This window comes from Lutra lutra, chromosome 6 (assembly GCF_902655055.1).
Source record: "Lutra lutra chromosome 6, mLutLut1.2, whole genome shotgun sequence".
Lineage (NCBI taxonomy): Eukaryota > Metazoa > Chordata > Mammalia > Carnivora > Mustelidae > Lutra > Lutra lutra.
The window spans coordinates 33,680,794-33,693,035 of NC_062283.1; the positions used below are offsets into that span (position 1 = coordinate 33,680,794).

Consider the following 12,242-nt stretch of genomic DNA (forward strand, 5'->3'; position numbering starts at 1 on the left):
GGCTTGAGCCAGTGATGGCCTGGGCACCCAACGGGGACTCCCCTCTGTTCTGCTCAGGAACGGGGCACTCATGTGCACTGAAAACAGCTGCTCCAGTGTGAGCCTTAGTCCTATCCCAGCCCCAGCTGCCAGACCTTCTCGGCGGGTTGGCTCCACCCTCCCCCAGCACGTTTCCAGTGGACCAAAGTGTATCCCCCCTTTGTTTTTTGAGAGGTGGGGAGGTGAAGGAGGAATTTCATACAAGCTTTTCTCCCACAATCAAGCTTTAAAAAACAACAGTCTCAGAAGAGGATGAGGAGGAACAAACAACACACATTTTTGGAACTCAGACACCCAGACAGAGACAGACGGGCAGGCAGACCCTCACCCACACCCAGGCTATATGACCCCTTGCAGCCGCTCATCACCTGGCCTCCCCGCTGGTCTCACACCCCCAAGATGGGTGGAGGTGTGGGAACAGGCCGGTGACCTGGCAACCGCACCCTAGATCCACATCCCCGGCTAGCAAACCAACCAAGACTCAAGGGAAGGAGGGGGTGAGAAGAAAAGAGAAGAGGGACTTTGCATATTCTTGTATCTTTGGCAGACAGCTGTTCTAGCCTGGTTCAAGCTTCCCATGGAGAGGTCCACAGCTCAACCTGCTTGCAATCCACGGGATGCTGGTGGGGCCACGTGCCCAAGCGGGCAGCCAGCCAAGCAGCGTCTGCTCCAGCTGGGTTGCCCCTCGCCCACTGCCGCCCACTAGCCAAGCATCCTGCTCAGGGTCGGGGGGCTCTCGTTTCATCACACTGCGGTCTCCAAAATCACACAGTCAGTAACTGCGGCCCCTCCCCATGGCCAACTTCTGGCTTGGGGCTGTATTTCCATACCTTAACAGCTCAGCCTCCACTAACAGGCTGCGAAAATACCGCAAAGGACAAGGGGCGGGAAACACAGGGAAGGGAATTGTGTCACAACAGAGAAGCCTGGACACCTTTCCACCTGCCTGCTGCACACTTGCTGGTGAGCTGCACCAACACCCATGTGCGAGCACGTGGCACACGCATGTTACGCAGCCCGGAGGCACTGTTCCCAGAGTGAACAGGAAGCCACTGTGTATGAAGAATCCAAAAGAGCAGTAAGCATGATGGCATTCCTCTCTGCCAAGAGAAACACGGAAGAAAAGCAATCTGAGTTGTCGTTAAGTGTGTGCAGAAGGACACCTCTCGGCCTCAGAAACTTCCATGTCGCCCAAGATCTGTCTTCAAGGCTTCCTCTGCTGGCCACACAGGGAAGTTGGGTCTTCAGAGAGGTTCTGATGGTAGCAAGCCACAGGGGTTGACGGATACAAATGTCCAAGGTGTAAATCAACAAAAGATTAAAGAGAAAAGGAGGAAAAGGGTGATAACTCATTGGCTGATGCCATTACAGACAAATGGGGTCCGAGACTGCTGGAGCCGGGCGGCCCAGGAGAGGCCCTCCTGCAGCACCGGCCTGCAGAGTCCCCCAACATGCCACGCCAGTTGGTAACCTGAATTGCCTCCAGAGCAAGCAGCTATTCTAGAAAGGGTATGTTATCCCTTATTGAAAGAAAAAAACGGAAAGTGGGGAAAGGGGAAAAAATTAACATGTGCTCAAAACTACAACCTGTCTGTAGGCAAAATAATTTTTGTTTAAAAAGATGGCTTTTTTTCCCCCATTTGAAACTTTTTTTCCTTCCCGAGTGACCTAATGACTTGTTAGACTGACGCCTAATACACAAAACCCAAGGCGGCTGCATGGGTTTCTTCTTAGTAGCCTCAACACCATTCCGCGATTCAGCACTCACACATGCATACTGAGTTTACTCAAAACTAGTCTGTTCTGCTTCTTCTTCTTCTTCCAGGATGGGGGGACGGTCAGAGCCAGGGGTCCATGCGGTGTGGTCTGCAATCCAGAGGAACCCCCTGCCCTCCCCCCCCACCCCAAAGTCAGGCCTTCTGTCTTTTGTTAATTTTTCTTCTTGCCGATGCCCGTTTAAGACTGGCCGAAGGGGTAAGGCCCGTGGAGCCCCTGGAAGAGAGTGAACACAGTCAGTGATGGTAAACAAAGCAGGTACAACTTGACAATCAAACCAAGTAGAAGTAGAATCTATGGTCCCCAGTGAGCCAGAAGGAAGCCCCAAGGCACAGACAAAGCCCGAGGGTTGTCCTTGCCATGCGAAACCCCAAGAGGCCAACTCTCAGCGCTGCCAGTTGCTAGGCAGTCCCACTCCATCACACCGTCCGGACAGAGGGGAGGCGGTGCAGGGGGACAGTCCTCATCTTTCAACAGCTACATCAGCGCCAACTTTGCCTTCCTGCTGGACAACAAGTTCTCAACCTCTCTGCTAAAGATCCCCATCCACCATTTTCTGCACCTTAACCTCAGACGTAGGCTAGTTCTGGCTAATGACCCTTATACCAACAATAAGACTGCCGCAGAAACGGGAACTGTCATTGGGCACCTAGATAACAGGCATGGTACTCAGAGCTTTGCATACATTGTCTTTAAACCTCACCCCATAGGGGCGCCTGGGTGGCTCAGTGGGTTAAAGCCTCTGCCTTCAGCTCAGGTCGTGATCTCAGGGTCCTGGGATCAAGCCCCGCATCGGGCTCTCTGCTCAGCGGGGAGCCTGCTTCCCTTCCTCTCTCTCTCTGCCTGCCTCTCTGCCTACTTGTGATCTCTGTCAAATAAATAAATAAAGATCTTTAAAAAACAAACAAACAAACAAACAAACAAAAAAACCCCCACCCCATAGCCGGGTAAGGATTCCCACACTCCTTTATTATTATTATTTTTAAAGATTTTATTTATTTATTTGACAGAGATCACAAGTAGGCAGAGAGGCAGGCAGAGAGAGTGAGAAGCAGGCCAACCAGAGAGCCTGACTCGGGGCTGATCCCAATACCCTGAAATCATGACCTGAGCCAAAGGTAGGTGACACTGAACCACCCAGGTGCCCCTCCCACACTCCTTTAATTCATGTCCATCTGACCACAGAGACTAAAAGACCTGCTCCAAGTCACATGGGAAGGAAAAGGCAGAGCCAAGGTTCAAACCCAAGTCTGATTTTTCAATTAGCAATAATCGCACCTCAGATAAACCTCATTGGCTACAATACTGCCACTGCACAAAGCTTCAAGTCTGACTTTTATTCTCCCACATTGCCTCTCCCCTGTCACATGATAATAAGGTTTATTTTCAATTCTCAAAGGTATTTTCGGTGCCACCTGTCTGGGTGGAAAAGGCTTCATAGTCTCATTTCTCCCTTATGTTCAGCATGAGACACCAAGATGTGCCAAGACCAAAGGCAGAGGCATGAACTTGCTGGAGAATGGCCTGTGTCCCTGCAACTTCCCATCCTGCTTCAGGAGTGTGCTCCTTGGAAAGACCCAGCCAATGCCAGCACCTAGGAGGCCAGATAGAAATTAACAGGTGACCAGCCTCCCTAGTGTCCTACACCCTAAAGTGGCTTACAAGCAGCGGGGCCCTTGGACCAAAGGGACCAAATGGGTACCAAGAGCAGGTGTCTCAGCCGTAACCATGATAAATGACTGGAGGGAATTTGCTGATGCTTGAAAACTACCTTAAGAATCCTGAATCTGGGGCGCCTGGGTGGCTCAGTGGGTTAAAGCCTCTGCCTTCGGCTCAGGTCATGATCCCAGGGTCCTGGGATCGAGCCCCACATTGGGCTCTCTGCTCAGTGGGGAGCCTGCTTCCTCCTCTCTCTGCCTGCCTCTGTGTCTACTTGTGATTTCTGTCTGTCAAATAAATAAAATATTAAAAAAAAAAAATCCTGAATCTAGGGGTGCCTGGGTGGCTCAGTGGGTTAAAGCCTCTGCCTTCGGCTCAGGTCATGATCCCAGCATCCTGGGATCAAGCCCCACATTGAGCCCCACATCAGGCTCTCTGCTCGGCAGGGAGCCTGCTTCCCCACCTCTCTCTGCCTGCTTGTGATCTCTGTCAAATAAATAAATAAAATATTAAAAAGAAAAAAAAGAATCCCAAATCTAGGCATAATTAGAATAAGAAGGTATAAGAATGACGGAGATGAAATTTCCCATTAGCTTGATGGGATGCAGGCAGTCAGAATTTGTCTTTAAAAAAAAAAAAAAAGGGGGGCGCCTGGGTGGCTCAGTGGGTTAAGCCGCTGCCTTGGGCTCAGGTCATGATCTCAGGGTCCTGGGATCGAGTCCCGCATCGGGTTCTCTGCTCGGCAGAGGTCCTGCTTCCCTCTCTCTCTCTCTCTGCCTGCCTTTCCATCTGCTTGTGATCTCTCTCTGTCAAATAAATAAATAAAATCTTTAAAAAAAAAAAAAAAAGACACATTTCTTTGTGGAGGGAAAACAGTGCTTGGCTGCAGGGTAGCCAGTGATTAGAATCTTTTTCAGTATCACTTTGTTTTGTTTGCCTCCATTTCCCCAGCATCTAGCATGATGCCTGGCCCAACAGGCACCCAATAAAAACTTGTTGAATTGATAACTAAAAGAGGACACGTGTTTCCCAGCCTACTGCCTGGAGTGTCAGACACCTCCGAGTCACAGGAATATTGGCCCTTCCAAAACCAAGTTTTGAGATAGCTGCTTAGGCCTGGGGACAAAAGTGTCTGGGGGTCATGCCACCATCTGGTCACAGGCTCCAAGGTCCCGGGTCTCAGGGGAGGCGGGACTCTCTGGAGGTGGTCAGGATAGAGATGCAGGACCCTCCCGTTCCCACTGCAGCAGAATGTAGTTGGAGCAGAACTGAGAGGTGATATGGGTTCTACTCCCAGCTCTGCACCAGCTCACCAAGTGACCTTGGGTAAGGTCCCTTTCCCTAAGAGGAGCTCAGGTTCCGCTCTAAATCTTCCCAAGATTTAAAGTTCTAGGAGTCAGGGGCACCTCGGTGGCTCAGTTGTTAAACGTCTGCTTTTGTCTTAGGTCATGATCCCTGGGTCCCGGGATCGAGCCCTGCATCAGGCTCCCTGCTTCTCCCTCTCCCACTTCCCCCTGCTTATGTTCCCTCTCTCACTGTATCTCTGTAAAATAAATAAATAAAATATTAAAAAAAAAAAAAAAAAAAGTCTAGGAGTCAATACAGTGCATGGCTCAGAAGGCTGAAAAACAGGCCTCCAAGAAAGAATAGCCCCTCCTTTGGTCATGCTTAGGCCAGAGGTCAAATCTGCTAAGAATAGGGATCATGAGATTAAAGTTTCTGTAGTGTTTTCAGGGGAAGGCACTGAAATCACTTTTGATTTTTTTTTTTCCTCCCCCAGATCAAGCCTCAAAAGACCAGAAGTATGTTCCTAGCTGCTTGGTGGTTATCACCAAAGAAATCCCGACCGGGAGAATCTGGAGGAGGGGCAGGCCAGTGCGAATGGAGCATCAACAACATGCCAGGTGCTGCTGGGGCACTTTAACCTATTCTTTGTAATTCTCAAAAAGATCCACTGAGACAAGCCAAGATCTCCAAACTCAAAGAGGGAACCCACTCAAGGGCACAGAACTGGTAAGAGCAGTGGTGTTTAAAATGGCCCCGTGTCTGCCAGTCCCCAAGCGAACTACGCCTCTAGCAGACAAGCTAAGGCTGGAATCATCTCAGCGGCCATGTACCACCCGACTAACAAGGGTGAAGAAGTGCAGAGCTCTCTGTCTCTGTTCTGTAGGGCCTGGTCGGAGGTCACATGCACCAGAAATAGAAAGTGTAGAAGCTTAAAATAAACTGCGCTCAGTAGTTCCCAGCACTTGTTCATTCAGAACAATCCAAGGAAAGCAATAAAGGCCTAGAATTCCCATAAGAGTTGGAACCAATACTATGCTCAAAGGTCTCTGTGCAGGGAAAAAAATGCAAAAACAAAAGAAAACCCAAAAAACAAACAGCATTGGTTTTCTATGAAATATTTCCCCCTTAAATTTAACTGTTTTCCAGACCAAAGTTTCCTACACTTCATATGGGCCTTTATAATGCAAGTAACAGCCTTATGACTTGTGTGGAGTGCTTGGAGAACGGAGTTCGTGACTTTGTCAAGGAGCTGTTGCACATTTCCATTTTACGGTAAATAAAAGGGGTCCTCTGCAACTGGTAGAGAGAGGAACAAAGGCATGTGAGCATTTTCAGATTTCCACGTGAGTGCTCTCGCCCTTGGACATTCAGTGAGGTAAGTAACTAGCTCAGATTATGGATTTTTGATCCTCTAACTCAGTGGCTGAGGTTCTATGCCTTTTGCGGGGGAAAATGCTACCTAATTCCCTTTCACCCAGAGAATGGCATATTGGAAGTTTTTGATGTTCTACTGGTACAGAAAGGTGGCTTGAGAACAAACTCTATTCCCACCCACCCACCCTGCCAAATTAACTACCATCACTTCGAGGAAGGGAGAGGGAGCCAATTCTATTTCAAAACAACCTTATCATCTAGACTCCCCACATGCAGGATTATAGGTGTTACAAATGGATCAACAGAACACAGGCAATGCAATACCAACTGTGGAGGAAAAGCCTGGCAGAGATTCCAAGAACAGCCTGTCCAGGGTGTCCTATGGCAGGAGGCCAAGCAGGAAGTGCCTTTCCTAACAGTGGGATGGAGGTATACTGGACATGGGAGGCCCATCCACATTTCAGGTTCCACTGGAGTTCCAAGACCCAGTGTAACAGGTTCTGGCGGCTGATGTCTCCAACCCCAGCCTAAAAGCGGGATTTGGCAATAATGTCTATTTTCTTCTGGGGCCTAGCAACTCTTCAAGCTCTATCCACAGGAGAAGTAAAGGTCAAGTATTTTAACTAACTTGGTATCACATGACACCTCTCCTCAAACAGTTGTGCCTCTTCTAATAAGGAAAACAGGGATAGAGGCATCAGGTGGTAGTTACCACAGAGCCCTGGATTAAACTGACTCAAATGAAAATAGAGGCCAGAGGCATGACTGCAAATCTCAGGAGTCTGATGCAGAAGGCTGACCTTCTCTCTGTGAGGAATCACTTCTCAGCACTTAAGGACTGGCAGCAAGGCTGGCTTTATCCATGCTAATAGAGGGTATGAATAATCAAACCCTGAAAAGAAGTCCTGTATCTGACTCCGGGTCTAAAGGCCAGTTCCCCAGCGCCTACCTGAGCTGCATAGTTTTCAAGGCTTTCAAAGGCTGCATCTGCTAGAGGACAAGAAAGTGTTCCTGGCAAAGGAGAGACAGCCTTTAGGTCCACGGGGACTGAGGTGTTGCCCGTGTGCTCAGTCTTCCCTAAGCTTTTCACTCAATATCTATCATAGCGGTGAGCCCTGGGACCCAAGTTCTACTTGGCTACACAGCAGGCAAGCCCTCTCTTAGAGCACGGAAACACCAAACCCACCAGCTAAGACAGAGATGCCTCTCCGTTCTTGGTGTCTGGGAAAAGGACCTTGGCCTCAAGCCTGCCGAATCATCACAGTAGTTGGGCCAGGTCCTGAGCTGCACTTCCACAATGGAGAAACAACTGAGAGCCATCATCTGGCTAATATTCTCAAATATTTTAAAATACTTTTAGAAGACAACATTTATAGACATAAAGCATAAGTTCAGTCCCATTCACCACAACCTCCTAGAAAGACAACTTAAGATCTAGTACTTGTGATTCTGTTCTCAAGCAAACCTAAAAATAATCTTGCTCTGATTTTTCATAACAGTATAGTTGACCGTGGGGACCAGCAGAGTCACTCCCAGCCAGTGATCTGGTTATCACTGATCTTATGTGAGTGCGCACTTGCAATAGTTCTCTTAAAATTAAAGAGAAATCGCAGTAACTTTTCCAAAAGACTACTAAAACTGTCACTCAGAGAAAACACTCACTGTAGGCTAAAGTGTTTTTAAAAAGACAGGACACTAGTTCGGTTTCGGCTGGAATATTTTTTTAAAGTTCCTCCATCAGTTTTCAATGGCAGGACGCACAGGGCTACCAGGAGAGCAAGCTGTCCTTGAAGAGGGTTTGGAAGCTGCTTCTGCCGATTCTTGATGCCTTGCGTCCAGTAAGCCGCAAGTGTCAGTAACACGAACGAGTGGATGACAGCGAACGACTCTGCGCTGGTGAGCCATCTGTTTATTAACATTTAACGTTCGGGGGTGGGGAGGGAGGCTGAAAAGCCTATTGAACAAGGGTGTCTTACAAGGGCTTTTGGGGCTATGCTTTTTCTATCTGAAAGCTAGTTGTTTAGATAAAGCACCACAACATGGAGACTTTCATATATCTGTCTGTATTTTGCTCTTCTTTGTGATTTAAATAAATAAAAGGGCTCACACATGTTAACAGAAAGACAGGAGGGTATGCGGCAGGGCAAGCGAAGTAACACGCTCTCTGTGTATACTGATGGCAGCATCAGATGCCACCACTGGGCCCTCTCCTCCTCACTTCCTGTGCCAGTCCTGGACAGAACTGCGTCCGCCTAGTGCTGCTTTTGTACCACTGTGTACACTGAATGCAAACACAGAAGAACACAGGGTTTAGTACTAAGTTCTGTCCTGATCCTGTACTGCAAACACCGTGTGGGGGTCCCTGCTCACATGGCTGGCTCCACTGACCCAGCCTTCAACAATCCTGTTAGTTTCTCATTAATGAGAAGTCCCATCAGGTCTCTACCAGAGTCACCAGCAGGGTGATGAGGGCTGTCTCAAGAATATTCAAACCGTGACCCTTCCCCTCCATGGCTGCTGACAGCTCAAGGCGGCTTCCAACTCGAAGAGCAGGGCCACGCGAGTGGGCCAAGAACTGCAGCAGACGCTTTCTACGTTGGTGGTGTTCGAGCCCCTCATGGGACAGTCCTCAAAAATTTCAAAGACATATTTTATGCACTGGCTAAGGAGGAGTGTGAGAACCAGTCAAAGGAAAGAAAAGAAACCTATTTTTATTCATGAGGGCAAACCACAGGGCAGGTCCGTTCACAGTCTTCTTTCTGTCTGTGCCAAAACTGCTCCAAAGCTTGACTCAGTCATAAAGTGTATGAATTCATTTTCAAAAAGACCTGCAAAACCACTTTTTATACTTACCTCTGTAACAGTTTTTTCCTCTTGCTCTTAACTAACTTCTACAGTCCTGCTGGGGACCTTGTCATCTGTCCATTCGTCCTCCCTCTACCCATCCATCCAATCCTTCATCATGCAGCCCTCACTCTCCCTCCATCACCCATCTTTCCATCCTCCTTCCAGTCTTCCTCCCATCTATCCAGAGCTCCCCACGGCCAAAGGCAACTCCCAGAGCATTCACCTACCCTGGGGCAAATGAAGAATATCACCATAAAGAATGAAACATGAACATCATTGTGAATGAAAACCGATTATTTAAAGGAGGATACTGGGGCTGGGTTGGACTTCCCCTTTCAGTAAAGACTTCAGAAAAAGTTATCTGCAATTTGATATTCTAGCTCCCAAATCCCACGTGTGAGCAAGCGTGCTAGAATCCAGATGGGAGGCGGGCACACAGAGCTCTCTCACGGCCACCCCCCGGGGGAGAGATGCTTCCTAAAAAGTAAGAAAGACCTGGTAAGAGTCTCCCTGGGAAGGCTACCCAACAGGAGAGCAGCTTATCCAAGCTCCTAGCCCTGTCACCACTGGTGCAGGCTGACTGTGCGGGTTCTGCTGAAGCACTGGGTGAGGCTGTTGGTCCCATTTCCTCTTAGAATGTCCATGTGAATTCCTGTAACCTTCCATCAATTACCCCTTCCTTACAAGCTACTGTGTTCTTTCTCCTCTCTTACAATTATTCACAAAATCACCCCTGCCCGCTCCCCCCTCCTCAAAGTCTGGCTGATTAAGGTAGGAGAATAAATGGGACTCTCCTTGGTCTCATATTTGCCTTCATCTTGCCCTGCTGAAGAGCACTGTTGTCACTCTGCTTCCTTCCACCTTAAACACTGGCTCTCCTTTGCTTGGCTTTCAAAGGTCTTCCTTCAAAATTCACTCCACCCCCTTTAAGCACACACACTCCATGGCCAGGCTGGCCAGTGTCCCGTGAACACACCCTGCCTGTGGATGCCTCTGGGCCTTCCTACGTGCGGTTATTCTTCCCTCCAATTCAGTTTGAACCTATCATCTGCCAAGGTACCACTGCCTTCTCTGTCCAAATTCATACGAACACTTACTTAAAAGTCAACTGGAACTCAATATACTCCTTTACTGGCTGTTAGTCTTTCCTATGAGCTAGTCACATGTACGTGTCAGACAGGAAATTCTTTGAAGATAAGGATTAGCATGGGTCGAGCACCTGGAAGGCCTCACTTATTAACTCAATAATATCAAAGCTATCTCTGTATAAGGCAGAGTTTAAACTGACCTTTGGGTAATGAAATCACAGCAAAAAGCCAAGACCCGCAAACTTGCAAGTGGACGTGTCCGCAGCTTTGGAATATGTCCCTTGCAGTTGAGCTCTAAGGAAGCCCACGTTTCTGTCCTGAGGTCTAACAGCTCCCAGCTCATAACCTTGCGTTCCACACCTGTCCTGCCTGAACCCAGCGAGAGCAGACTTACCTGAGAATAACTTATCTGTAACCTGAGCATCTATAAAATTCTCACACTTCTGCATTTCACTTATCTGTTTGAACCTGTAATTTCACTAGTTCGACTTTGAAAACTTCCATTAGAAATTAAAATGCGAAATTCAGAGCCTAGGAAAGAAAATGCACCCTTACTAAACAAAATAAAATATTCTGGCAATCCTGGGAACACTGGCCTGCGTTTCAGCTACAGGACTGCCCAGCGTTAGACCAGTCTAAAACAATGCTCAGAGCCCCAAAGCAAATAAAATGGAGCTGAACAGCTTTGAAGCTGTTGAGGTACAAAAGGGAGAGTTCCTGGAGATACTTTTTATTCTCAGACAGTAATGTTACAAACAACAAAAGACATTTTCTAAGGCTCATAGTGTTTGCTTAATTTATTTTTAAAATGCACACATGACCCATGCCAATGCAAACACCAGCAAAGCTGGAGGACTTTCCTGGCTCCTCTGGGTTTTCAAAAGAGAGTCATGGTAATATCATTAAACCAGAGTTTCCTGACAATCCCCTTCTGGTACAGAACGTTCTAATCGGCCAGCAAACGGGGCAGGTTCCTCTGTTCTGCACTGCTTCCTCCCTGGTCACAATTCTTCTGGAGCTCCTTAAGATGAACGAGGAAGTCTCTACAACCTGACAAAAAGTGTATAAACCTCAGGGAACAACCGACAGACTTTGCTTCTGCCAGCAAACCTCATCCGAATGTGGCCTAGAAGAATACTAGACTCTGACTGGATTCCTGGGTACCAGTCCATGCTCTACCCCTAATTTGCAATGTGAATGGGAGCAAGTACAACTTCCATATTATTTTGTCAGATGAAGACTATAACAACAGAAGTCATGAGACTGTTATGAACTGAGAACAGGTACAGTAAATGTGCTTTGAGTAACAAAGTGGTTTGTTCACATGCTGGACAGACAGTATTAAGCCCAGTCTGGTCTTTGAACCTCTTCTGTACCTACGTCAGTGGCTCACAAGTAGGGAGATTTTGTCACCTCCCTGCCCAGGGGACAGTTGACAGCGTCTGGAGATATTTTTAGTTGTTGCGCTTGGGCTTGGGGAGGTACTATGCTACATACTGGGTAAAGGCCAGGACACCGCTAAACATCTTATGATGCCTTTAGACACCCCCACTCCCTGCCTCAAGACACACCTGGCCTAGTGTCAATAGTCTTAGCACTCTGGCTGAGAAACCCTGCTCTACACTCATCACTTTAGTGGACTGCAGCCAGTCTCACAGCATTAGATAACAATCCATGTCACAATGCCGCAATTTATATCTCCACCCAGACCTCTCTCCTGAACTCTATATGCAACTTGGAGTACAAAGAGCACTTGATATCTCCATTTGGATATTTAAAGAAATCCCCAGTGTGTCCCCAAAATGGAACTCCTGCCCTCTCCCCACTTTTTTTTTTTTTTTTTTAATATTTTGTCTGAGAGAGCGGAGAGTAAGAGGGAGAAACAGACTCCCTGCTAAGCAGAGAGCCCCACGTGGGGCTCGATTCCAGGCCCTGAGATCATGACCTGAGGCAAAGGCAGGTGCTCAAACGACTGAGCCACCCAGGCGCTCCCCTGTCCCCACTTCTACCATAGCCTTTTCCCTCTCCACTGATGGCAATTCCTTGTAGTTGCTCGGGCCAAAAACCTTGGTGTCAACTTCACTCCATTCTCACTTACATCCCACTTCCAAAGGCAGGGGCTTTATTCATTACCTCTCTGCTCAAAAGCCTTCAATGGTTTCCTCTGCCCTC

At 48.0% G+C, this 12,242-nt stretch overlaps 1 protein-coding gene and 1 pseudogene across 2 annotated transcripts in view; both read right to left on the reverse strand.

Annotated features, from left to right (window-relative positions):
• Window positions 1–245: 245 nt before the first annotated feature.
• The window catches only part of ILRUN (inflammation and lipid regulator with UBA-like and NBR1-like domains), a 91,176-nt gene continuing 79,179 nt past the window's right edge, over window positions 246–12,242 (reverse strand). For both annotated transcript variants that reach the window (XM_047733069.1, XM_047733068.1), the window contains one exon: window positions 246–2,031. In XM_047733069.1, coding sequence (XP_047589025.1) covers window positions 1,996–2,031 — 36 coding nt within the window. In that variant the 3' untranslated portion in view covers window positions 246–1,995. The remainder of the gene's footprint in view (window positions 2,032–12,242) is intronic.
• On the reverse strand, window positions 2,990–3,138 carry LOC125103340 (uncharacterized; annotated as a pseudogene).